A 27,580-nucleotide genomic window follows, 5' to 3' on the forward strand; every position below is an offset into this window, starting at 1 on the left:
TAGCTATATACCCATATTCATAAACTCATCAATGGGACTTTTGGGACAGAGACATATTTGTGAGTTATCAGCAAAAATACAAGCATGCGGATGAGATTTCCCAAGAAAGGAGGGAAGGTAGAGAGAGAGAACAGAGGATGATGGACTCTTGATGATTCCAGTGTCGAATAAGAGGAGGCCAGTGGCAAAGGAGATGGAGAAGGAGCTATTGCAGTGATTGGGGTACATCAGGAAATGGAAGCCAAGGGCTGAAAAACCTTCGAGGAGGGGACTCTAGATCACTCTAGATCATTTTAGATGTTACAGTGAGCTTAACTAAGATACTGACTGAAAATTATTCATTGGGTTTGGCAGTAGGGAGGTCACGGATAACTGGGGAGGGCACGTTCCTAGGAGTGTTGGGTGCAGGGGCAGAGTAGTTCACAGATCACAAATGGGAGATGAAGAACTGGAACAGCTCTTCAACTGTGTCCAACAGTGGCCAGCTCTTCCCAGAAGAAGCATAGCCAGGAAGCACAGAAGAAGAGGAAAATGACATCGCTAGAAGACATTATAGGATTGAGAGAGGATTAAAGAACTTTAAGACTGTGTAAATATTGAGACAAATGATCCAGTGTTTTACCTGCATTATTGCATTTGTTATATTTTATCAAAATCTTAGTTTCAGTTGTCCAAAAATGATGTGATGTGGTATCCAGGGCCCTACGAAGGAAATTTGTCTTGGCCAAAATAAGGAAATATGGAAAATTTCTGAGAATGTTGAATAATAATTATCCTAAAATAATTGTAACCTATAGCTTCTCCTTTAGATTTCCCCAGGCAGTAGAGCACAACTCCTATGATGGTGATTCTTGTTGTATGAGATGCTTTTGTAGGCAGTTGGTCATGACCTTAGAGTATATTCAGATGGAGTAAAAGTCAAACATAGCACCATCTTTTTTTGAGGTATAATTGCTTTATGATGTTCTGTTAGTTTCTGCTGTACAATGAAGTGAATCAGCTGTGCACATACATAGATCCCTTCCTTCTTAGGCCTCCCTGCCACTCCTTCCCCATCCCACCTCCTAGGTCATCACAGAGCACTGAGTTAAGTAAGCTTCCTGTGTTATAGAGCAGATTCCTTCCACTGGCTGTCTATTTTACACATGGTCCTGTATATATGTCAGTCCTAATCTCCCAAGTCGTCCCACTCTCCTCTTCTACCCCTGTCTCCACATGTCCATTCCCTACATCTGAGTCTCATTTTAGCAGTTCTTTTGTCATAATTTCCCCAACAACCCATTTGGAATGCTGCGTGTGAAAGTCCTAGATTACCACCCCCTTTTCATTCATTCAGTCCTGCCTCTCCCTCAAGCTCCAACTTGTTCTTTGCCTGCAGAGATATTCCATGCTTCTCAAGCCATATGTCTCTCTCCTTCCTTTGCAAAGCATATATTTGTATCTCATTTGGCAGGCACTTAATCCTAATCTTCTTTGTGGGAATTGGTATCACATTTGCAGCTTTTCAGGTATTTCTGTTTTTTTAAATGCCTCAACTAGACTGGAAACCCCGTTGGAGCCAGTGGTCTTTTCTTAATCCCTAACACAGTTCTTGGCATTACTTTGTTTTTGAACAGGGTAGGGCAGGAGAGGACAGGAAGCCAAGAAATGATTGCGTGAAGGATTTGCACTCTATGTACAGCAATAAAATCTCCTTATGTTTTTAGGAAGCCAAAAGGGAGCCAGAAACAATAGATGAGCACAGAAAGGAATGTGCCGCGAGAGGTAAGGAATCTTCTCTTCTAACCCCCCACCCGCATCAACTTTTATTCCCTGCTGGTAGGTTTTATGGGAGAGATCTTTGTCAGTAAAGATATGGCAAGCCAACTCTTTATGACCCCATGGACTATAGCCTATCAGGCTCCTCTGTCTGTGGGATTCTTCAGACAAGAATACTGGAGTGGGTTTGCCATTTTCTTCTCCAGGGGCTCTTCCTGACCCAGGGACTGAACCTGAGTCTCCTGCATTGCAGGCAGATTTTTCACCATCTGAGTCACCAGGGAAGCCCCCTATAACTCTGTATCTGTGTATAATACCAACCAAACTAATTTTGATTCCATTTGTATCATTTTCAGAAGGCCATATTTACATTGCATTGCCTGTTGAGCCTAAAGGTCTGGTAATAACCAGTGCCCTATTGTGAACTAAAAGCTGTGCCAATGTTGGGATTTCCCTGATGATCAGTGGCCAAAACTCCACACTCCCAGTGCAGGGGGCCTGGGTTCAATTCCTGGTCAGGGAACTAGATCCCACACAGCACAGCTAAGAGTTTACATGCCTCAACTAAACATACTACATGCCTTAAGGAAGATCGAAGATCCTGTGTGCCACAAGTAACACCCCATGTAGCCAAATAAATATTTTTAAAAATGTCAATGTTAGTAGTGAATTCTCAGCAGCTCTAATATGAGATCTTTTTTATTGTCCCATCTAATAGCAAATAAGCCAGTATTTAAAGAATGAGTGTTAATTTACTTCTCTCCCCATCTCCCTATTAGGGTGGAATAGTGCATAGAGTTCCGCCTTTGGAAATCAAACACTATACTCAGTCACTCTGTTACTTGCTGTGACTTTGGAAAGTTGTTTAACCTGAGTCTTAATTTCCTCATTTGCACAATGGAAATGATGAGTAAAAAACAATGTGGTCGTGGCTTAGTCGGTAAATTGTGTCCAGCTCTTGCAGTCCCATGGACTGTAGGGATTGCAGTCCTCTGCCCATGGGATTTTCCAGGCAAGAATACTGGAGTGGTTTGCCATTTCCCTTGTAGCCCGGCTGGTAAAGAATCTGCCTGCAATGCAGGAGACTCCTGTTTGATTCCTGGGTCAGGAAGATCCTCTTTAGAAGAGATAGGCTTACCCACTCCAGTATTCTTGGGCTTCCCTGGTGGCTCAGTTGGTAAAGAATCTGCCTGCAGTGCGGCAGACCTGGGTTCAATCCCTGGGTTGAGAAGTTACCCTGGAAAATGGAATAACTACCCACTCCAGTATTCTGGCCTGGAGAATTCCATGGACAGTATAGTCCATGGGGTCACAATGAGTCGGACATGACTGAGCAGCTTTCAGTTTCATTTTCAAAAATCAATATATCCTTTATGAATAGACTGTGCTAAGTACTAGGCAAAATTGTTTATGTACATAGTTCTGTTTAGTTCTCCCCAATGCCTGTTTGAAATAGGTATGCTGTGATTCAGTTTCATAGCCTATAAACTATAGGTAAGAAGAAAACCTACCACAGAAGGCTGGCTGTGAGGATTGAGTAAATGATGTAAAAAGCACTTAGAAAAGTGCCTGATGAAAGTTCTCATAAAAACTACAATAGAAAAATAGAAAAATCATCCTTATTTTGTGGATGGTTTGATGAAGTTGTGACTACTTGTTCCAAGTAACTTAGTTATAAGGATCAAAGTGTTGACTGAAAAAAAAAAAAGCACAACCTAAACTTTGAGAATTACAGTTAATCTGGTAGATTTATTAAGGACTTAAGCCTGGGATATAGCTTCTCAGCTCTGAGTAACTGCTCCAAAGAGGTAAAGGAAGAGACAGGATATATAGGAGTTTTGCCAAAAAGCAAAACAACAAAAAACTACCAGGGCATCCAACATTGAAAGACTACTGCTAATTGTAAAAAACCCAGACATCTCAAGTTAATGAATTTAGCACTTTTCTGTGCATGGAAAGATACAAGAGTCTGGACTTATTACAATCATTCTTTGATATGCACCTTAACTGTCTAGGGCCAATATCCTGCTTTTCTCCATCTTAAATCCCCTATGGCTTGACGGCAACAACATCTTTTGTTTACTGAAATGACAGGTAACATTCTTTGTCCACAAAAGCTAGGATTTAAACTAGGTTTTTTCAACTCTAAATCTAATGCTCTTAATAACTAATATTGTGTTCTTTGCAAAATAGTGGAGAGTATCATTAATATGTATAAAGAGTCTTGTTCTGGGACTGGCCTATAGTAAACCTGTGGGAAATGATTGGCATATCATATTTATACCGGTTGCCTATTGCGAAGAGCTGACTCATTGGAAAATACCTGATTCTGGGAAAGATTGAAGGAAAGAGGAGAATGGGGTGACAGAGGATGAGATGGTCAGATAGCATCATTGACTCAGTGGACATGAGTTGGAGCAAACTCAAGGAGATAGTGAAGGATAGGGAAGCCTGAAGTGCTGCAGTCCATGGGGTTGCAATGAGTCAGACATGACTTAGCCACTGAACAACAACAATCATGTTTATTCTTGCTGTTATTGTTACTATTATTATTGTTATACTATTAATATTATTACTACTACTAGAATCATTACTCTTGTTGTTGCTGCTTTTAAACCCTTGATCTGCAGGAGGACCCGGGTACCAGAGGAAGGTATGCATTTAACCATGGAATCAAATTAAATAAACATTCAAATACAGGAAGAACAAACTGGGCTGTCCCTTGACTCTGAGACATTTTCAGGTTTCAAAGACTATTCACATGCTGAAATGTGAGCCAATAATTTTAACATCCTCATAATCCCCAAAGCATAATGTAGTACAACATTATCTTATGTTAATATTTAAGCAGATGTATTATTAGCTGAGGGACATCCGAGGTGGCTCAGTGGTAAAGGATCTGCCTGCCAATGCAGGAGACAAAGCCTCAGTCCCTGGGTTGGCAAGATCCCCTGGAGGAAGAAATGTCTACCCACTCTAGTATTCTTGTCTGGAAAATCCCATGGACAGAGAGAAGCCTGGTGGGCTACAGTCCATGGGATCACAAAGAGTCGGACACGACTGAGTGACTGAGCATGCACGCATGCATTATTAGCTGGCAAGCTTCGCAGACATATGTCAATGGAATACCTTTGTTTTTTGGAGCAAGGACATAATAACATTTGGTTGAATGTGCCCTTAGCTGTTAATCCTTTTTAACCAAATATTATTCTATTGTCTTTAATAGGTGCTGCTCTTTCCTCTCTTCCTGTGAAGTCGGTTAACTTTAGACAAAGTGACAAGTAAGTTCTTCCTCATACAGCATGCTCACATTTTTGGTGTTTCTGTTGAACTATGTTTGAATAAGTTCTTTCTCTTATTCTGTAGCACTTCTGCTAATGAGAAGGAGGTAGAGGTAAGTTTCAAGCAAATATTTTTTTCTTTAATAAAAAAAGTGTTTCAGAATCACTTGCCTACAGTCCCTGTATGCTTTTTCATAAGCTGTCCTACATGTGTTGTCTTTTGGCTTGGCCATGACAAAGTCCAGATAAGCTCATGCATGCCAGCATTATGTCACTGGGAGGAGAAACATATGCTTCAGTGTAATTTGGTATTAAGCTGAAATATTTGACTACATGCAACGTTCTCCCCTCACCTTCACATTATTTTGACAATAGGCCGAATTTCTCAGATTATCTTTGGGATTTAAATGTGACTGGTTCACCTTGGAGAAAAGAGTGAAGCTTGAAGAAAGATCCCGTGACTTGGCCGAAGAAAATTTGAAGAAAGAAATCACTAACTGTTTAAAACTGTTAGAGGTAAGAACCTTAACATTTGGGAACTATAGGTTTGTTATATTATTAATAAAGTTTTCAAAACTACATGACTTTATTTGTATAACTAAAACTATCACCAGGCACCAAACCCTGCCTGACTCAAATGTGAATTAATAGGAGGTAAGAAGTCAGGATCAAGCTAAGATAAAAAGCTCACCAACAGAAGGGTATAAGCAGTAAAACAAACAAATGTATTTAAAGCAGTTATGTGACTCTTCTGCCATCTCTCTAGATCCTCAAGTAGATTTCAGGTAGAAGAATAAGCAGAAAACAATTTTAAGCTTCAAAGAAGATAATCCAAAGACCATTTCCATTAATTAACTGAGAAAAGAGGATGGTGACTGATTTCAGTCTTGTTAGATAATGGGCAGACCCTTCTGTTAGGTACACAGAAATGTAATAGCTACTATTCTTCTATTTTATGAAATCACCATAAATATACAGACGGGTTGGAAAATTAAAATGGCTAATTTTTGAAAAAAAAATAAAAGTAAAGAAACCATGTTATGTTTTTACTGTGGTTTGAAAAACACATAATGTAAAATTTACCATAACAACCATTTTAAATGTACATTAGTAATGTTGAGTATATTCACATTGTTATGAAACAGAGCTTCAGAACTTTCTCATCTTGCTTACTGAAACTCTATGTCCATTAAACTATTCCCCCTTTCCCTTTCTCTCAGCCCCTGGTAATCACCATTCTATTTTCTGTTTCTGTGAATCTGACTACTTTAGATAGCTCATGTAAGTGGAATCATACAGTATTTGTCTTTTTGTAACTGGCTTATTTTTCTTAGCATAATGTCCTCAGAGTTCGTCCATGTTGTAGCATGTGGCAGGATTTCCTTCCTTTAAGGCTGAATAAAATATTCCATTGTATGCATAGACCACATTTTGTTTGTCCATTTGTTTATTGATGGACATTTGAGTTGCTTCCACCTCTTGACTGTTGTGAACATTGAACATTTTTGCAATGAATATTGGTATGCAAATATCTCTTCAAGACCCTGCTTTCAATTCCTTTAGAAATATGCCCAGATGTTGGATTGCTGGATTATATAGAGTTCTATTTCTGTAGTTTTTGAGGAGCCACCATACTGTTTTGCACAGGGGTTATACCATTTTACAGTCCTACTAACAATGTACCAAGGTTCCAATTTCTCTATATCTTGGCCAACATGTTATTTTCTGATTTCTGATAGTAGCTATTCTAATAGGTGCAAGGTGATATCTCATTGTGGTTTTGACTTGCATTACTGATTAGTATTTGAAGCATCTTTCACATGCTTACTGGCCAGTTGTATATCATCTTTGGAGCATGTCTATTCAAGTCCTTTGCCAAAGTTAAAGTAATAGATATGATTTGCAAATATTTTCTCCCATTTCATGGGTTGCCTCTTCATTCTGTTGATTATGTCCTTTGAAGCACAAAAGTTCGTAAGTTTGATGTAGTGCTCTTTGTCTACTTTGCTTTTGTCATCTATGCTTTTGGTATCATATTCAAGAAATCATTGCCAACTCCATTGTCAGGAAGCTTTTCACTACGGTTTTCTTCTAGAGTTATCTTCTAGGGTTGTATAATTTGGGGTCTTCAATCCATTTTGGATAGATTTTTGTATATAGTGTAAAATAAGAGTCCAACTTTACTGTTTGCAGTTCTCCAGTATCATTTATTAAAGAGACTATTTTTTCTCCATTTTGTAGTCTTGGCAACCTTGTCAAAGATCATTTGACCATATGACCATTTGACCATGTGTAGGTTTATTTCTGGGCCTGCTATTCTGTTCTATTGGTCTGTCTTTATGCCAATACCATTCTGTTTTGGTTACTGTAACTTTGTAATGTGCTTTGAAACCAAGACATGGGGTACCTTTAGCTTTGTACTTTTGTTTTCAAAACTGTTTTGCTCTTCAGAGTCCTTTGAGATGCCGTATGAATTTCAGGATGAATTTTTCTGTTTCTGCAAAAAAAAAAAAATCCACTGGGATTTTGATAGAGATTATATTGATTTGTTAATTGATTTGACTAGTATGGATGTGAGACAAATGGCTTTCCATCAGAAAAGCCTTAGGAAAGCCATCATCTTAGATCAATGGCACAGGTTTGAGATAAATATTCTAAGGCAACAAAGGCCTACTTACCTAACCAGCCTAGGCTCACCTTGTCATCAGTGGAAGAGCAAATATAGTGGTCAGAGTCAAATATAATTTGAGTATATTTTTACTACCTTTTCTTAAAAATTCAAACTATGTTCTTCATATAGTGCATTCATTTATAGAAATAATTTCTTTACCACTGCTAATTAATTATATCCCATCCCATTAATTGTAGAAGAAAGATATAAACACACATGAAGGAGTGGCAAATTTGGGAAGTTAAAGTAGAGGAGATCAAAATTGTATAACAGATTTTATGAATACCTCCATAGGTCTACTTGATAGCCAACAAAGATCATAATATTTCAGTAGCATTCATTATTTGTCTTTACTGCTGCTTTTCACCTTCCACAGAGATTAACAGAGTCATCTGCATTTACAACATAGTCAGTATTAGAATCACTTGCTGAATACTTGGGTTTAATACTTTCTAATACTTTGCTTTCTGTGCAGTCTTTAACATCTCTTTGTGAAGATGACAGCCAGGCCCAGGAAATCATTAAGAAGCTGGAGAAGAGTATAACGTTCCTCAGCCAGTGTACAACACGAGTGGCCAGTAGGGCTGAGATGTTGGGAGCCATTAATCAGGTAATTTGTCTCCATTTCTCTAGTTACGATGAAATTACTGAAAGGATTTATTATCTGTAACATTATGGATTGTATTTCTAGGAAAATACTCTATTTGATCATTTGAGAATATTTTTGGTATTTTGTGCTTTTAGACAGTGCAGCAATAAAGATCCTTCTTTATGGATCTTCTCATACTTATTCAGAGAGAAGTAGATTTTTTTGTTCAAAATTTCTTTGTGGGAAATTCTGGGGAAGATTTTAAGTTTTTGTATCTATACCTAAATTGATGTGTTATATTCATATCTCTAAATAATATGTCTACACTATCACTTAGTGATTTATTTACAGCTTTAGATATTTATTTGTTTCCTACTGCCGGGGTCCAGCCTCGGCAGGATCCAGGGGGTACCCTTGGGATGAACGGTGTCGGCGAGAGAAGACACCTGAGACCAGCCTTGATAGGGCCAAGTCTCAGGATGAACAGCGAGAGAGAGAGAGAGACAGACAGACAGACAGACCAGATGGGGGTGTTTGCAGAGTCTGGAAGGGTCTGTCAATGCTTTATTTTTTATCGTAGCTTTTATACCCTGAGTTAGTACATTTCTGAGGGGATGATAGTTTAACATTACATCAGCTTGTTCTTCACGAAACCAGGGTGTTTTCTGCATACTTCTTTGTTTATGAGGGTCTTGTACATTATCTTCTGGCCTTGGGGCCTATTAACATTTTATGCAGGTCAGGTGAATGTAAACCTATTTTCCGTTTCTGTGGTGACCTTAACTGAAAGGTAGCAGTCTCATAGGGCAACAGTACAGAGTAGAAGTATAACCTTGCTAACATAAAAATTAATCCTTCTGCAGAAGTTGTCAGTTGAGTTTATCTAAGAAGTTTACCCCACACTGACTCTGTGACTTTGGTGAGGCAGCCTCTGCCTAGCACTCCTGGGTGACAGTTCACAACCATCTCATTGTTACCACACTAGGGCTAAGCTCTTATTTTTCTAGATCTATAACTATATTAACAATGGTTTCTATAACACAACCTTAGCACATTAAGAGCAAAAACACAGCAAGCAAATGTTAACCCAATAGCTACTTTTAGAATAATTTTTCTTGTGTTTTCTAATAGGGCTTCCTCGCCCCCCAAAGGGCTCTATATCTATTAGGGCCTTTATATGATCAGGTTCTTTATGTTATTTTATGATTAGGGTATTATAAGCAATCATGCATATTAGTACCAAGGGCATAAACGCATTTGCTAAACTAAAATACCAGCAAAGGAGTTTAAATTAAAACACTCCTTTCACCCTGGATAATCTCATAAAACACCACCACCCGGGAAACTTATTGATTAAAGTTCTAAATTGATTCTTATTTGGAAAGAGATCGGGGAAGGCCTTCTGCCTGTGTCACAGAAATTAGGGAGTAGTCTATTGAAGCAAGCATCAGAAAGACAGATATCATCTTTAAGGTGAGTGCCGGGGGCAGCTTTTTGGAATCGCTGAAAACCTGATCCGCCTTGCCTGTCAGGTTTTCTCCCTCATGACCTTGTCATGAGTGGGATCTCGTGTGCCGGCTCCCGGCACCTACTAGGAAGATGAATATTTAGTTCTTTTATAAATCTCTGCTCCCTCACACCTAAAGTGTCTTTCACTTTATTGTTGATCTCTCTTCTTTCCTGACCAAGCTTAAATTCCATGGTCAAACACTATATTCACTCTCTTGCATGAACTCTCAACACTTTTACCTCTCTCATTTTATTCATTTAGAAAATCTACAATCTTGTTTAATATACTTCTTTACCTGCTCATGCCTGCATAGCTGGAAAACCTCACACCCTTATGCTGACTGAGTTCTCTTGAAATTCATCACAAATCTTGAGTGGTCCTTGAGGCTTCTCATCATTCACCCTGCTTCTCTTCTATATATCAATTTCATACTTTCCCTTTCCCCTGAAACCCCTATCCTGTCCTCTCCTATCTTCTCTGTCAAATGATGACTTTGCTTCCTAATTCAATAGGAAATTTGAGGCAGTCAGAAGGAATCTACCAAAAGCTTTGAACCTACAAGCATCTAAACACTCAACATCGCCTTCCTTCCTAGTACCAAAGATGAGTTTTCTCTGCTCCTATCCAAGGCTAACCATCCCACCTCTATGCAAGAGCCCATCCCTTTCAGTTTGCTAAGAATCTGGGCCACAATTCTCCCAGCAGTCTTTCCTCTCCAGTTTTTTCACTCTATTGAATCATTCTCACCAGCACACAAATACTTAAATACTTTGTTTATAAGACAGGAAAAATAACACAAAGCAAACACAAAAAGTCTTTTACTTTCTCCTTTGGTTATCACCCTGTTTCTCTGTTCCCATTTTTAGCAAATGTCCTCAATAGAACTGAACTCACTGTTTCCAATTTCTCTCCTCCCTTCATCTCTGAAATTTACTCTAGTCAGCCTTAACCTACTCTTTTTTCTTAACCTGTCTGCTATATTCAACATGGCTAAGCTCTTCCTCCTCCTGGAAACACTCTTGACATTTGGCTTCCAGGTACCACAATCCCCTGGGTTTTTTCTCTATATCGTGAATCACCATGGACCCTTCCAGGCTCCTTTATGGGTTCTCACCCTTTCTCCCAGCCTTATTAATCTTGATGGACCCCTCGGCTTTACCTTTGCACGTCTGATCTCCATCATCACTCAATCCCGGCACTATCCTATCTAGTCAACCGATGACTCCCCAATTCACACACTTATCCTAAATATCTGCCATGAGTTTTAGACTAGAATCTGCTACTGTCAACATAGCACTTCCACTTGGAAGTTTGATAGACAACTTAAGCTTAACATGTCCAAAAAGAAACTGCTGATGGAAGGGAAGAAAATATTTGAAGATCATATACCTAATAAGGATCTAGTTTCCAGAATATGGGCTTCCCTGATAGCTCAGTTGGCAAAGAATCTGCCTGCGAAGCAGAAGACCCTGGTTCAATTCCTGGGTTGGGAAGATCTGCTAGAGAAGGGATAAGCTACCCACTCCAGTATTCTTGGACTTCCCTTGTGGCTCAGCTGGTAAAGAATCTGCCTGTAATGCGGGAGACCTGGGTTCGATCCCCGGATTGGGAAGATACCCTGGAGAAGGGAAAGGCTATCCACTCCAGTATTCTGGCCTGGAAAATGTCATGAACAGAAGAGCCTGGTAGGCTACAGTCCATGGGGATGCAAAGAGTTGTACATGACTGAGACTGCGCATACATGCACATGCATCCAGAATATGTAAAGAATGCTTGCAATTTAACAACAGAAAGATAAGCAATCCAATTAAAAATGCAAATAAGACTTGAATAGACATTTCCCTAAAGAAGTTATACAAATGGCCAATAAGCCCATGAGAAGATGCTTAATTGTTAGTGAATTGAAAATCAAAGCCATAATGATATACCACTTCACACCCACTAGTATAGCTATAATAAAGGATAAAGAAAGGAAGGAAGAAGGAAAATAACTAGCGTTGACAAGGATGTGGAGAAATTACAATATTTTTTTTTTATTGGAGGAAAATTGCTTTACAATGTTGTGTTGATTTCTGCAGTATTGTTATTGTATTATTAATATAACATTTAGCCACTAAAAGGAATGAAGTGTTGATACGTGCTACAATGTAGCTGAATCTGGAAATTTTTATGCAAACTATAGATGCTAGACACAAGTGTCACATGTTGTGTGATTGTGTTTATATATAGTATCTAGAGTGGATAAATCTTTAGGGAAAGGTAGAAGATTGGTGTTTGCTAGCTTCTAGGGGAAGGAGATGAGTAGGAAGTAACTGCTTCATAAGTATGGGGTTTTATTTTGGGATGATGAAAATGTTTTGGGACTAGATAGAAGTGATGTTTGTATAACATTGTGAATGTACTAAATGTCACTAAATTGTTCACTTTAAAAAAGTAAATTTTATATTGTGAATCATAGTATAAAAAATACAATAAGTATATATTTTGTCAGGTTCCAGTTCAAATAAAACTGTAAATAGATGTTTTTGAGACAGCTGGGGAAATTTGAATATGAATTAGATGATGTTAAGGTGTTTCTGTTTATGTTGTTAGATGTGATCATGGTATTATTATTTAAGGAAATATACTCCCATTTTTTAGATATGTATTAAAATGTTTAAGAGTTAAATAATATGATGTCTGTCACCTGTACTTAAAAAAACAGCATTCAAACTTTGAGATGAAACTTATATGCCAAAATGTTGACAATTCTTGAAACTGATTGATGGATATATGTGGATTTATTGTGTACTTTTTGTGTCCTTGAAATTATCATAATATAAACAATTTTAATTTTTAAAAAGTAGATAAATAATATTAGATCTGTATTATCTGTAAATATTATTATGCCCATATAAGTTCTATTCATAGCAGATACAAGTAGTCTTTTACGATGACTTTTCCTCCTTTGTACAATGTTTATGTTCTTTTTGGAGTTAATAATTTTACTTTGCCATGATTATTATGCTTAGTTTTCTATTTACGTATCTCTAATTTATTCCTAACCTCTCCAAGGAGTCTAGATTTCACAGTAGATACACATTCATTAGGTCTTCTGTCAATTTTTTCTTTGAGTTGTTGCTTCCAGAGACTTTTGACCTGTCAGTCTCAACTAGGGTGTGTGTGTGTGTGTGTGTGTGCGTGCTCAGTCGTGTCCGACTCTTTGCGACCCTGTGGACTGTAGCCCACCATGCTCCTCTGTCCATGGAATTTTCCTGGTGAGAATACTGGAGTGGGTTGCCATTTCCTACTCCAGGGAATCTTCCTGATCCAGGGATAAACCCTGCATCTTTTGCATCTCCTGCACTGGGAGGAGAAATTCTTTACCACTACACCACATGAGAAGCAAATTCTTAAATGAAGACTTCTTTCACTTCTCTCTTGAGTTAAACTCCATCTCCTGAATCCCATGCCTCCTTCTTTGCTGGTTTATTTATTTTTCTTTATTTTGATGGAACATCTCACAGAGTAATTTTCCAAGAAAAGAATGCCTGGGAGGTAAACTTTTTGAGATGTTATATAACTGAAAATTCAAGTCTTTATTCTTATGCATCTTTACACTAACTGGGTAAAGGATTTGAGATTAAAAATCATTTCCTTTAGAATTTTTCTTGCACTGCCTCATTGTCTTCTTAGCTTCTGGTGTTAGTATCAAATTTTGATGCCATTCTGACTCCTGAGCTTTTGTTTACGACATATTTTTACTTTTTAGAAGCTTTTAGAATATTCTCTTACCCCTACTGTCCTTCCCTGGCATGGGTTTATTTTCAACCACTATTTTAGGTCCTGAGTGGACATAAATTGACAAATTATTCCTTGAGTTCAGAAATTTTCTTGAACTATTTCCTTTTCTACACCTTGTGGATTTTTTCTACATTTCCTATACTTGCATTCCTGTTATTTAGCTGTTGGATCTCCTGAACTGGTCTTTTCTCTTTTCTTTTCTACCTTTTAGTCTTTTTGCTCTAGTTTCAGAGAAGTTTCCTCAACTTTATCTTGAAACTCTTCTCTTGAGTTATGTATTTTTGTTATATTTCTAATTTCCAGACTTTTAAAATTCTCCGATCCTAACTTTTTAATATCTTGTTCCCATTTCACAAATGTAATGCTTATTCTTCTTTGAAGATGTTGATAGCTTTCTTGAAGTTTTCATTTTTCGGTAGTTTATTTCTTTCAGCTTGTTTTTTCCCCCTGTATTTTTATTTTCTTTTCTCAGGTTAGAGGCTTGCCTCTGACTAGTGATGACCCATTAACTAGTCCCATTAACTGATTGAGAACTCGGAATGTGTTAGGCAGGGAAGCTTTTTCCTGGCTCTGAGTTTTACACAAGCTAGGAGGTTTCACCAGCATCCTCTTAATGCCAGTAGTTTTTTAAAACTTTCATCCTGCAGTGTTAAGATTCCTCAAAGAAAATTCCAGCTGCCTATCTTGAGAGTATAATCCTGGCTATCAGTGTTTGGTAGTTAGAAGAAGAATAAGGTTTTTGTATCTTAATATTCAACATGTATCAGCAACAGCCACAGGAGTGGAAAAGGTCAGTTTTCGTTCCAATCCCAAAGAAGGGCGATGCCAAAGACTGTTCAAACTATTGTACAATTGTGCTCCTTTCACATGCTAATAAGATTATGCTCAAAATCCTTCAAGTTCAGTTTCAGCAGTATGTGAAGGAGAACTTCCAGTTGTACAAGCTGGGTTAGAAAAGGCAGAGGAACCAGAGATCAAATTGCTGACATTCATTGGATCAGGCAGAAAGTAAGGGAATTCCATAAAAGCACCTACTTCTGCTTCACTGACTATGCTAAAGCCTTTGACTGTGTGGATTACAACAAACTGTGGAAAATTCTTAAAGACATGAGAGTACCAGATCACCTTATCTGTCTCCTGAGAAACCTGTATGTAGGTCGAGAAGTGGCAGTTAGAACTGGACATGGAGCAACTGACCTGTTCAAAATTAGGAAAGGTGTATGACAAGGCTATTGTCACCTTGCTTATTTAACTTATATGCAGAGTACATCAAGTGAAGTTGCTGGGCTGGATGAGTCACAAGCTGGAATCAAGATTGCCAGGAGAAATATCAACAACCTATGCAGATGATACCACTCTAATGGCAAAAGGTGAAGAGGAACTAAAGAGCTTCTTGCTGAGGGTGAAAGAGGAGAGTGGAAAGGCTTTACTTGAAACTCAACCTGAAAAAAACTAAAATCATGGCATCTGGTCCATAGCAAATAGATGGGGGAAAAGTGGAAGCAGAGATAGAATTTATTTTCCTGGGCTTCAAAATCACTGCTGACAGTGACTGTAGCCATGTAATTAAGACACTTGCTCATTGGAAGAAAAGCTATGACAAACTTAGATAGTATACAAAAAAGCAGACCTCCCTTTGGTGACCAGGGTCCATATAGTCAAAGCTATGGTTTTTCCAGTAGTCACGTGTGGATGTGAGAATTGGACCATAAATAAGGCTGAGTGCTGAAGAATTGATGCTTTCAAACTGTGGTGCTGAAGAAGACTCTTGAGAGTCCCTTGGACAGCAAGGAGATCAAATCAGTCAATCCTAAAGGAAATCAGCCCTGAATATTCACTGGAGGAACTGATGCTGAAGCTCCAATACTTTGGTCACCTGATGCAAAGCTGACTCATTGGAAAAGACCCGGATGATGGCAAAGATTGAGGGCAGGAGGAGAAGGAGGCGACAGAGGATGAGATGGTTAGATAGCATCACCAACTCAGTGGACATGAATTTGAGCAAACTCTGGGAGATAATAGAGGACAGAGGAACCTGGCATGCTGCAGTCCATGGAGTCACAAAGAGTCAGACATGACTTAGGGACTGACCACCAACAACAGACTTGCTCAAATCTATTTTTTTCTGTAGGATCCATTCACCATCAACTGTTACTGCTCAATCCACAGACCCTCTGTTCAAATCTCTCCAGTTATCCACCATATTTAGTCTTTCCCCAAAATGGTAGAGGGGCTCAGCTGACCTGAGTAACGGAGGGTATCTGTGGATCTAATTGTTTTTTATACAGATTTTCAACTCTGTGTGTGTGTTACCTCCAAGCTTAATTTCAGACATACCACTACTTCTTAGGCATTTGTGGATTTCTGTGATTCAACCGAGGTTTCTTCCAGACTTTTCTTACTCTTTTTTTTTAGGGTTTGACTTTTCAGGTCTTTGTCATTTACCACTAGTCTGTCGACTTGGCAAGTGTTCAGAATTTGGTTGCTCTTCTGTCCTCTTCCATTCTGATTACCCTTGTATGCCTGCCTGCTAAGTTGCTCAGTCGTGTCCAACTCTTTGCAACCCTATGGACTGTGGCCCACCAGGTTCCTCTGTCCAAGGGATTCTCCAGGCAAGAATACTGGAGTGGGTTGTTGTGTCCTCCTCCAGGGGACCTTCCTGACCCAGGGATCGAACCTGAGTCTCTTTAAAGTCTCCTGCATTGGCAGGCCGGTTCTTTACCACTAGCAACACCTGGTTAAGGAAGCCCTTACCCTTTTATACTCATGCCTTTAAAACACAACAACAAAAAAAACTTTTATCATCACTTTAGTGGGATTTATGTCTGAGAAGAAGATAAGTGGATGTATCTTTTAACTGGGTGTTAAGGATAGTATTTTCGATGTAAATTTGTTTTGTGTTTTTTTTTTTTTCCCTGCTAGGAAAGCCGGGTTAGTAAAGCGGTTGAAGTGATGATTCAGCATGTAGAAAATCTGAAGAGGATGTATGCCAAAGAGCATGCTGAATTAGAAGAACTGAAACAGGTTCTTTTGCAAAATGAAAGGTCTTTTAACCCTCTTGAAGATGAAGGTAATAAAAGTTTAAGATAATAGTATCAGTTACATTTTTCTAACATTCTCCTCTTTCATTCTCTCTTACTAATTCTTATTATACACTGTCTTTAGTACAACACCCTTTTTGTTAAGGTTTTATTAGAAGAATATAAAAAGGGTACAATACATAAAATAATATAAGAAGTAACTCATTCCTGTTATTTATATAGCCCAAAGTAAGATGTCAGCATACAAATTAGGAGACAAGTATTTTATGGTAGACACCAAAAATTCATTAAATTGTTGATATGGGAGAGTATATTTAATCCAATTCATTGAGTTAACCCCAGTGTTGTCCTACTTAGGAACTGGCTCTTTTGCCATACATAAAACAAGGCACCGTAGTATCAATGAACCACTTTCATTAACAGTTGTTTTGTATCCCTCGAAGAAGGAATGACCATGGCAGAACAAGCTGATGAGTGTCTTGGAAAATAGTGAGACTACTGAGACCATGGGGAAAGTCTCAACAGAAAGCCTATATATACCTTGTAATAGTTTTATTTTAAATAGATAATATAAATGTTCACAAGCAGAATATTAATTTTAATGATCTGTTCTCTCTTTTGTAAAAGTAATAATGTTTGATGATCTCCTGATCTGTACGTTTGGGCTCATTTATTCAGCATACATTCACTTTGTGCCCCATCTGTCCTGGGCAGATTGTGGCATTGTGGACAGTGGCAGTGACACAGAGGACTGGATCTCATTTCTTCAGATATTGTTTTGAATCATCAAATAAATGACAACTAGACATTTTCATTGTTCAGTAGTCACTAGGGTCTTAAATAATTTCCGACTATTACTTTTCTTTATAAAGAATTAAGACCATTATGTTAAATTGCATATGTTAATTTAAAAAATATGCAAATGTGTTTTCCCTTTCAGATGACTGCCAAACTAAAAAACGTTCTTCTTCTGTAAACTCTAAGGTAATTACCAATTCACTTCACAAATGTCTATCACATGTTACAGATGAGATGATTTTAAAATATGTTTTGAAGTAACATGGCTTTAAATGTAAATCATAAAGCAACAATGATTTTAAGTCATATTTGTTATATGCATGTGTGTGTTTATGTTTATATATATATGCTTTTATACTTCTTGCAATATTTGTATGTAACAAGGCTTCCCAGGTGGTGCACTTAGTAAAGAACCCACCTGCCACTGCAGGAGACTCAAAAGACACCAGTTCCATCCCTGAAAGATCCCCTGGAGGAGAAAAATGGCAACCCACTCCAGTATTCTTGCCTAGAAAATTCCATGGACAGAGGAGCCCGGTGGGCTACAGTCCATAAGGTTGCAAAGAGTCAGACACAACTGAGCATGCATAGGCACTAAGTTTGCCTGCAGTGAGAAGAAAGTCAGTGTAACAATAGTTTCTCTTTCATGTGAAACCAGAATTGGGAATAAGCAGTCTAAAAGTGGCAGAGCAGCTTCACAAAATCTCTAGGGCCCAGTCGCCTTCTCTCTTACTGAATCATCACCCTCAGAGCTTTGCTTCCACGTCATGGTCAGCTTTGGCAGTTCTGAGTACCAAGTCTTGGTCATTACTAAATATGTTGAGCCATATTCCAGGAAAAAAAGAGCAAGAGAAACAGGTGTTCTCTCTCTCTGAAGACACTCCCTAGAAGTCCCAGATAACATTTCCTTTTTCATTTTTGCTTGGAAACAAGATGAAAACAGAGCTTATATTCTGGAGGCTGTATATGTAACTGAAAATCAAGAGGTCTGTTACTAAAAAAAGGAGGAGGGTGGGTTGGAAAATGGGCTATTGAAAGTCAACCAGCAGTTTTTGTCCATTTAAAAATCAGGTTTTCACAGAATTTTTGAACAAGTGAGTTTAAAAATCATTCCCTCTAAATTGATCTTATTCACAGAGGAACAAAATCACTTTCACAGAAATTATATGTTTAGTTATGATCCTGTAGTGATAGAACCATGATTAGAATCCAGATTCCTGGACCACAGTTTGATTTGCTTGATGTTCAGCTAACCTATAAAATTAAATTAGGGATGATGGTTTAAGAAAAGAATTCACATAAAAATTCTCATTTATTTCCTACATTCAGCATATTTTTATTTCCTGTAGTCCCACTTATTTCAACTTTAAGAGCCATAAAATGTGACATAACATTTTCCTGTATAAATCTCAAGGCTAAGGTATAAACAACATCCATCCATTAAAATGTCATGTGTTAAATGGAAAAAAATGAAGCCATGAGAAAAGAAAGCTCTTAAATAGAAGCATATTTATCTCCTCTTGATTTGGGGAAAATTTTCCAAGCATAAAAGAAATGGAAGCAAAAGTGAGGAAAAGATGAAAAGATTTGGCTGCATTAACAATAAAAAAAGTTTTTTGCCAAGAAGTATCTTTAGCAAAATAAACAGAAAACCTTGTATTCCTTACTTGGATGGCAAAAATTATCCAGTGTTGGAGAAGGTGGAATATAAATTGGCAGAATATTTCTGGAAGGAAATTTGGCCATAACAAAAACCTTGAAAATATGTCTCCTGTTTAACTCAGCAATGGTCAAGTACATGGATGTGTACATACAAGAATATCCATCAGTGTTTCATACAAGGATAAGATATTGAGAATTTTCTAAATGTACATTTCCTCCCTTTGGGTAGCCATCTTCTCTTCGAAGAGTGACCATTGCCTCTTTGCCCAGAAATATTGGAAATGCAGGAATGGTAAGCAAGTGTTCTTAGTCAGAAGCAAATTAATTTTCATATCACCAAAAAAAACTTCACTAAATTTGTATTTTATTATTTTCTTAATGTCTGAACTTTAAAGTTGGCTGGGATGGAAAATAGTGACCGATTCAGTAGGAGGTCAAGCAGTTGGTAAGTATAATTTTATGATGCCTCTTTGGGAACCTTATTATTTTATAACTTGGCTAAAGTAAATGTTTGAAATAAGCCATATAGTAACATTTGTTTTGTATGGAGTATACGCAGGATAGTTATAAAAATTGGCATATGATCATGAAATTGTTTTCTTATGAGATAAGCATTACATGAATATACTAAAGAAAAAATAAGAACATATTGCTTCTGTATTGATTTAGGTAGTGGGAAATAAATTGGTAATGGCTACACAAGTATTTGATTTGATAAGTGGCTATAATCATCTTTATTTAGGCGTATTTTGGGGTCAAAGCAGAGTGAACACCGTCCCTCATTACATCGATTTATTAGCACCTATTCCTGGGCAGATGCTGAAGAAGAAAAGTGTGAACTAAAGTAGGTGAAGTTTGATGTGTTTATTAACCTGACGTGACTGGGGAATAAATAGTGGGCATCACTTTTATTCTGTGGAGTTCACTGCTGCAGCATCAAAAAGACCATTCATTGTATAAGACTTTTATGAAAATAAAGCCCTATGTATATGTTACTTATGAGTACATTCACTCAGTACTGCAAGCTGTGAGGTCTTAAGTTAGAAAAGAACCTGAAATTTGCCAGATTTGTGAAGATAATCTTTTTCCTATATAGGTATAGTGTCATCAGGGGTAAAGGTTCATAGAGAGCTGTAGAAATAAAATGTTCATCAACTTAAATGAATTATATACAATGTGTGTGTGTGTACATATAGACATATATGTATATGTTTATATTTATATATATCCTATAGGCACATATGTAATATATGTGCATTACATATACATCTGTCTTCTCTTGAGGTAAATGAAGAGTAGGAAAAACAAAACTCTACATTGCTATCTCTATATTCAGCAAGTGAAGCAAATAAAACATACTTCTATAGTGAAAGGTAGAAGGTAAGAGGGAGGAACATGAAGAAATGCTGCCTCTAAAATCCTTGGTGACATTTGGTCTCAGTTTCCTCATCTGTAAAGATCTTAATGAAATGATTTTATGTTGATTGTATACACGTTCCTTGCATGCCTATTATGTTAGGCACATTACACTCAAGTTTAAGGGATATGAAGAAAAAGACATCGTTCCTACCCTCAAAGCCCTTTTTTCTCCCTTAAACAATTGTGGAAGCCTAATTGCATGGATTGAATTCCCTTTTATTAAAGATTTAGAGTTAACATAATGGATATTTTCTGATCTGGATTTTAAAAAAATCAAGAGTTTCCTTGAAAAAAATTATCTCTTTTAACATTTTTGTTTGTATGGCATGATTTCTACTGAGAAGTTTTTGCAAACAAAGACTGAAACCTTGAGAATCCTATAGGAATTCTGGGCTGGGGGTCTTGTGTTCTTTAAAAACCGAACTAAAATCTACCACAGGCATTCCCCATAAATGTCTGACTGAAAAACAAAAACTTTGACATGCAGTTCATTTTGGCCACTGCGGGGGATAACAAACTTGGGATTTCAAAATTCAAATCTAACTAGGGACTCATGAGTGGTCCTGAAACATGGAACATGAACAATGAAACAGTTAAGTTTTTTTCAGGCAAAGGATTCCTCTTTAAATAATATGATTTCAATACAGTCAACCCAATTGCAACTTCCCAGTTCATTGAATACTATTGATTTTAAGTAGTTTTATACCAAACCTATCTTCGTAAACACTTTTTAAATTATGAAGGTTTTTTAAAGAAAGAAGTGACACTTTAATGCTATTCCAATGTAGTGTTGCTCAAAAAACCAAGAGAAAAGATTAATTTTAATTAATTGTTAATACACAATGTTAAAAAAATGTGGTAAAAGAATACTTACTGAGAAAAATTTTACTGTATGTTGAATAAAAAATTTACAGAAGAAGAAATAATGGCATCCACATTTGTTTTTTAAGGTGTAGTTACTTATACATACACACACACACGCATGCACATGCAAAGATGGAAAATCACAGTAATAACACTGGTTAATTACAAGTGGTGAACACTGACTAACTTACACATGTTCTTTGTAAATCTCCCCTTTTAATTTATTCTTTGGCTAGCATCCAAACTTTCTACAACAAACATTTGCTATTTTTCTAAATACAAAGTTACTTAAAAAATTTAAATTCCTATAAATGATTAAAAATATAAAGTTGGTGATTTGACTTTTAGAATTAGGTATTTATCAAATCTTTCTAAAGCAAAATAAATATCTGCAAGCTTCCTTACAAAATACAGTAAAACTTAGCAATACTTTGTAAATAATTATAGAACATTATCCATACTTTAATACTTAGAAACAATGCTTATTTACAGAACTAAAGATGACTTAGAACCACCTGAAGAAGAAACAGTAGAAAAGACAAGAAAGTCAAGTCTTTCTGAAAAGAAAACTAATCCATCAAAATGGAATGTCTCTTCAATGTAAGTTATTTACTTGCTAAATGATATCATTTTGGTGGAATGGGGAAAGGTAAGGCAGGGTTAGAAGGATTCATCTTTTTCATTATTTTTGCCTTTTAAAAATGTATTTATTTTTGGTTGCACTGGGTCTTCATCGCTGTGTGGAGGCTTTCTGTAGCTGTGGCCGTTGGGGCCACTTTCCATTGCATTGCACAGGCTTCTCACTGCAGTGCTTCTCTCGCTGTGGAACACGGCCTCTAGGTACACAGGCTTCAGTAATTGCAGCTCATGGGCTCTAGAGCGCAGACTCAGTAGTTGTGGTTCTTTGTTGCTCCATGGCATGTGGGATTTTCCTGGACCCACAGGGATCGAGTCCGTGTCCCTGCATTGGCAGGTGGATTCTTTACCACTGGCCCACCAGGGAAGTCTAGCAGCATTAATCTTACTCAAATTACTTTACTAAAAGATCTTTGAAAATGTTAAATTTAAGATGAATAATAACAAACTCCATATAGTCTACAAGAATTATTCCTGAACCTATGAGCTACAGGAGGCAGGGGAGTTCACAGTGTAAAGAACTTGGCCTTGGGACCAGATGACCAAAATAGCTCCCTAACTAGCTGTGTGACCTGGGCAAGTTCATCCGTTTTTGACCATCAGCTTCTTCATCTATAAAGTAGGAATGATAATAGTACTTATATCATTGTTTTGCTGTCATGATTAAATGAAAATTCAGCACATGTAAAATGCTTAGTACAGTACCTAACACAGTTAACTATTTTCAAAGACATATGATGCTGTAATAAGGTTTTTTGGTGGATGTTTCTAAAAGGAAGAGTTTACATTTCAGTACACCAAAAGTCCAGGGTATGATGAGGAATAAGTAACATGCTTATAAGTACATACAAATAAATCGTGCTCAACCCGATAAATAACATTGTTGTTTCTCCCTAGGAATATAAATTGCCTTACCTGACTTAAAGAATGAAATTAGTATTCAAATGTACTTGTTAGGAGTTAAATAATATCTAAGTCACATAATTTTCAGATTTCTATCCTGGCACCTCATTTCTTCAATTCTAAAAAATTATAAGGGATAGCAGGGAGCAGATTGTGGCCAAGCCCAAGACAACAGGTGACATTGTGTAGCTTATTACAAGGAGGTGTCAGTGGTAAAGAATATGCTTGCCAATGCAGGAGACGTGGATTTGATCACTGCATCAGGAAGATCCCATGGAGTGGGAAATGGCAACCCACTCCAGCATTCTTGCCTGGGGAATCCCATGGACAAAGGAGCCTGGTGGGCTATTGTCTGTGGTTGCAGAGTCAGAAATGACTGAGCACACGTGTACGTTGGTGGAATTATGTAGGGTAGATACACGACTTGATTATTGTTGGCAAAAGGAATGTTTCTAGTATACAGAAGATTGTGATTACTGCATACTGATTTTGTGTTTTTGTTGTAGTTATGACACATTAGCTTCCTGGGCAACAAACTTCAAGACTTCCCTCAGAGAGGCCAACAAGGCGCTCTGGCTTTCTGTGGCATTCATTGTACTGTTTGCAGCGCTGATGAGCTTCTTCACAGGCCGATTTTTCCAGAAGCCCGTGGACGCTGCCCCCACACAGGATGGGGACCCCTGGATGTCTCTAGAACACATCTTGTGGCCATTCACCAGACTCCGACACAACGGGCCCCCGCCAGTGTGACTGCAGCACATCCTAATGTGTGTATCTTGATTTTTAAAGTTTCAGTATCTGAACTTTGTACATTAGTAACTTTTAGCTGGGAAATTACAGAATGGAACCAGAGGTTCTCAGAATGACTGTAAGATATTTTATATTCCCTCTTTTTGTGATTACCTTCCTAAATGCAGTGGGGAGGAAGCCTACTTATATGATTTTTTAATGAGCTTTCTGAGGAGGAGATATTATTGTTTGTTAAAATTTATTGAAATAAAGAACCATTCAAATCTGTGAACAGTGAACATTGGTAGTCTCAGTAGGCCAAGTACAAGAGGAAAAAAAAAAAACTAATTCTTAAGAAATAAAATCTGAGTATAAAATGCTGATTAGATAATTTGAACAGCCTGTTTGAAATATATTCACTCATTACACTTTATTGAAGAAATACCTGATGTTTCTCCAAGTTGCTTGATTCTTCATACTGGATAAAATTTATCCCTGGGGATTTAAGAATAGCTGAGTAACCTAGTTGAGAGTAGCATGTGGCATACAGAGTCCACAAACTGGCAGTTGGAACGTCTGACTTCCCTCATTGCTTCCTGAGAAGCAAAATCCTTCACCATGTGATATAAAGTGGAATGAAATTCAGTTTCTTCTTTAAGGACTTCAGAAAATGCATCACTGGATTCATTGATCTTGAGACTTTGTGCCCTGTCACCACTAAACATTAAAAGGGTCCAGTTAGGATTTTGAATGGATTCGTCTTTAAGAAGGTGTTCCCTCACCTAAAAAAAAAAAAAAAGAAAAGAAAAAAATTAGAGAAATCTGTTAGTAGTTCCTCTTTTATTAGGTATTTTGACAGTTGAGTATGTTACTTTGTTTGTTGTTGTTGTTCAGGGGCTAAGTCATGTCCAACTATTCATAACCCAATAACTCCAGCACACCAGGCTTCCCTGGTGTCCTTCACCATCTCCTGAAGCTTGCTCAAACTCATGTCCATTGAGTCAGTGATGGCATCCAAGCATCTCATCCTCTATCACTCCCTTCTCCTTCTCTTCTAAATCTTTCCCAGCATCAGGGTCTTTTCCAATGAGTCAGCTCTTCGCATCAGGTGACCAAAGTTTTTCCATACGATGGTCACAAAAATTGTGAACAATTTTTTTTGCCAACCCAATATTTGAAGGGCTTGAGTTCCCCAAATTGCTAAGATAAAAAGAAACATTCTTAATGCCCCATTTTTTTAAAAAGCATGAAACTGTTTATATCTTAGTGTTTATGGAGCTTATCAAAATATATTCTTTAAAAAATATTTATTGAATGCCTTCAAGTGACAAGTATTGTTTCAGGTCCTAGGGATATAACAACAACAAAAAAAAAATTTAAAAATAACCAAACATGAATAAATAACAATCACAACAATAAAACCTTGTCTTCAAGGAGCTTGTATTCTAATGGAAGAAACACACAGTGAACAAGATAAATAAATATGGTAGCTCATTTATGCTAAAATATTCATCAGTCAGCTTGCAAAATCTGATAACTTCTTTAGCAGGCTGTAGGAAATGTGCCCAGAAGGTTACTCTCAGAGGAGAAAGTTCATGAATCATAGCTATATTCATGTGAAAGGCTTACATGTGTTCTTCAGTTGATGTAAAGAGGTCCCCAGCCTAAAATCAAGAGTATTTGATACCATAATGGACGACAAAGGCATGACCTTTACATGGTTTGGTTTTATATTTTTGGCAAAATGAAAGAAAATAAAGTTTACCAACTCCATTTTGAATTTTAATTTTTTCACCTTTTTAAAAGGAGAAAATATGGTCTACATTCATTTAGTTTTTGAGTACTTTATCTCTTTTGGAAGCCAAAAGTTTAAGGGGTTTTGCATACAATACCTGAAATATAGTTTTCTTAGAATCACATACTGTATTCCACTTACTCCAACAAAATGCAAAAGCAGAACTTAACAGGGCCATTTGCCGATAAGCTTTCACTTCTACCGAAGGATGCTGTCAGTATAAAAACAAATAAGGTTGATCACAGAGCCTCTCAAGTCTCCCTTCCACCCTTGACCTCCTACAGTCTAATCTGTTCTCAACCCAGATCCATTTAAAATGTAAGTCACATGAGGTAAGTCAGAGAAAGATAAATATCATATATCACTTATCAACAGAATCTAAAAAAATGGGACAAATGAACTAATTTATAAAACAGAAATAGAGTCACAGATATAGAAAGCAAACTTATGCTTACCAAGGAGGAGAGGTAGGGGAAGGATGAATTGGGAGGTTGGGATTGACATATACACAGTACTACATATAAAATAGTCCATGGAATTCTCTGGGCCAGAATACTGGAGTGGGTAGCCTTTCCCTTCTCCAGGGCATCTTTCCAACCCAGGGATCGAACCAAGGTTTCCCGCGTTGCGGGCAGATTCTTTACCAGCTGAGCCACCGGGGAAGCCACATGGGCTTCCTGGCGGCTCAGAGGTTAAAGTGTCTGCCTGCAATGCGGGAGTCCTGGGTTCGATCTCTGGGTTGGGAAGATCCACTGGAGAAGGAAGTGGCAACCCACTCCAGTACTCTTGCCTAGAAAGTTCCATGGATGGAGGAGCCTTGTGGGCTACAGTCCATGGGGTCACAAAGAGTCGGACATGACTGAGCAACTTCACTTTCACATATAAAATAGACAACTAATAAAGACCTGCTATATAGCACAGGGCACTCTACGCAATACTCTGTAATGACCTATATGGGAAAAGAATCTGAAAAGAGTGGGTTTATGTATATGTATGTATGACTGACTCACACTGCTATACAATAGAAACTAACACAACATTGTAGATCAACTATACTTCAATTTAAAAAAATTTTTTAAGAAAAAAAATTCAAATATAAAAAATAAGTCAGACTCATGACTTCTTTCTCAAATTGGGGCAATGGCTTCCCCTTCCAGAGCAGAACCCAGGGTCCTAACGGTGCTCCCCGGGGCCTCTGTGCTCTTACAGCCCCCACTGTTGTTCAGTCTCTCCGTTGTGTCCAACTCTTTGCAACCCCATCATTGCAACCCCAGTATGCCGGGCTCCCCTGTCCTACACCATCTCCTGGATTTTGCTCAAACTCACATCCATTGAGTCGATGATGCCATCCAACCGTCTCATCTTCTGTTGTCCCCTTCTCTTCCTGCCCTCAGTCTTTCCCAGCATCGGGGTCTTTTTCAATTAGTTGGCTGTTCACATCCCCCATACACACCATGCTCTCTCTGACTTTATCCCCTATTCTTTTCCCTTTGCTCTGGGTGCTCCAGCCTCCTTGCTGCTCCATTCTTATTGCTGGTCCTCCCATCCTCAGATACATCAGGCCACGCCCTCTGCACTATTTCCCCCCACCGCCCTTCCACTGTTCTCTCCAGCTGGAAGCTGATATCCTTCCAGAGATGGCAACTTGGCTAAATTCCCCACCCTGATGCTTTCCTCAAATATTACCTTCTTATTGAGCACCCCTCCCCCTACACCATATTTGATATTGTACCTTTTCTTTCATTCATATGATTTATTATGTTTGTTGTTGATGTTTGCCTCCCTCTATTCTAGAATGTAAGCTCCACCAGGGCAGAGACCTTTGTTTTATTCACTAATGTTTCCTATGCATCTAAAACAATGTCTGGAATATAAGTGTTCAGAAAAAAATTCTTGAATACAATATTCTGAAAAGATGACTAGTATATAACATTCAGCATTTGTAGAGTAACTGGCAACTTGAGTTACTAAAACTGAAGTGAGATTTTTTCCACTATGCATATATGTATACACTCTTACAATGTGATTATTTCCAGTGTGTGTCTACCCATATTGTCATTTTCTGGTATATGATAAACTTGTTCTTGAGTTTATAATTCTTCTGCCCAAAACAGCTTTCATGATTAGAAGTCACTCTGTCT

The 27,580-nt window shown here is 37.8% G+C and overlaps 2 protein-coding genes across 5 annotated transcripts in view; one reads left to right on the forward strand and one right to left on the reverse strand.

Annotated features, from left to right (window-relative positions):
* IRAG2 (inositol 1,4,5-triphosphate receptor associated 2) overlaps positions 1–23,936 on the forward strand; it is a 95,821-nt gene extending 71,885 nt beyond the window's left edge. For all 4 annotated transcript variants that reach the window (XM_061125144.1, XM_061125145.1, XM_061125146.1 and 1 more), the window contains 12 exons: positions 1,707–1,764; positions 4,985–5,039; positions 5,125–5,152; positions 5,415–5,555; positions 8,186–8,320; positions 16,515–16,662; positions 17,574–17,617; positions 19,323–19,385; positions 19,489–19,538; positions 19,836–19,937; positions 21,869–21,976; positions 23,422–23,936. In XM_061125144.1, coding sequence (XP_060981127.1) covers positions 1,707–1,764; positions 4,985–5,039; positions 5,125–5,152; positions 5,415–5,555; positions 8,186–8,320; positions 16,515–16,662; positions 17,574–17,617; positions 19,323–19,385; positions 19,489–19,538; positions 19,836–19,937; positions 21,869–21,976; positions 23,422–23,665 — 1,176 coding nt within the window. In that variant the 3' untranslated portion in view covers positions 23,666–23,936. The remainder of the gene's footprint in view (positions 1–1,706; positions 1,765–4,984; positions 5,040–5,124; positions 5,153–5,414; positions 5,556–8,185; positions 8,321–16,514; positions 16,663–17,573; positions 17,618–19,322; positions 19,386–19,488; positions 19,539–19,835; positions 19,938–21,868; positions 21,977–23,421) is intronic.
* A 141-nt stretch (positions 23,937–24,077) lies between these two features.
* DNAI7 (dynein axonemal intermediate chain 7) overlaps positions 24,078–27,580 on the reverse strand; it is a 77,571-nt gene continuing 74,068 nt past the window's right edge. Inside the window, exons 15-16 of the mRNA XM_061125148.1 lie at positions 25,537–25,650; positions 24,078–24,426 (exon numbers count right to left, since the gene is read on the reverse strand). Of these exons, the coding sequence (XP_060981131.1) occupies positions 24,148–24,426; positions 25,537–25,650 (393 nt within the window). The 3' untranslated portion in view covers positions 24,078–24,147. The remainder of the gene's footprint in view (positions 24,427–25,536; positions 25,651–27,580) is intronic.

The sequence above is a fragment of the Dama dama genome, chromosome 22, assembly GCF_033118175.1.
Source record: "Dama dama isolate Ldn47 chromosome 22, ASM3311817v1, whole genome shotgun sequence".
Lineage (NCBI taxonomy): Eukaryota > Metazoa > Chordata > Mammalia > Artiodactyla > Cervidae > Dama > Dama dama.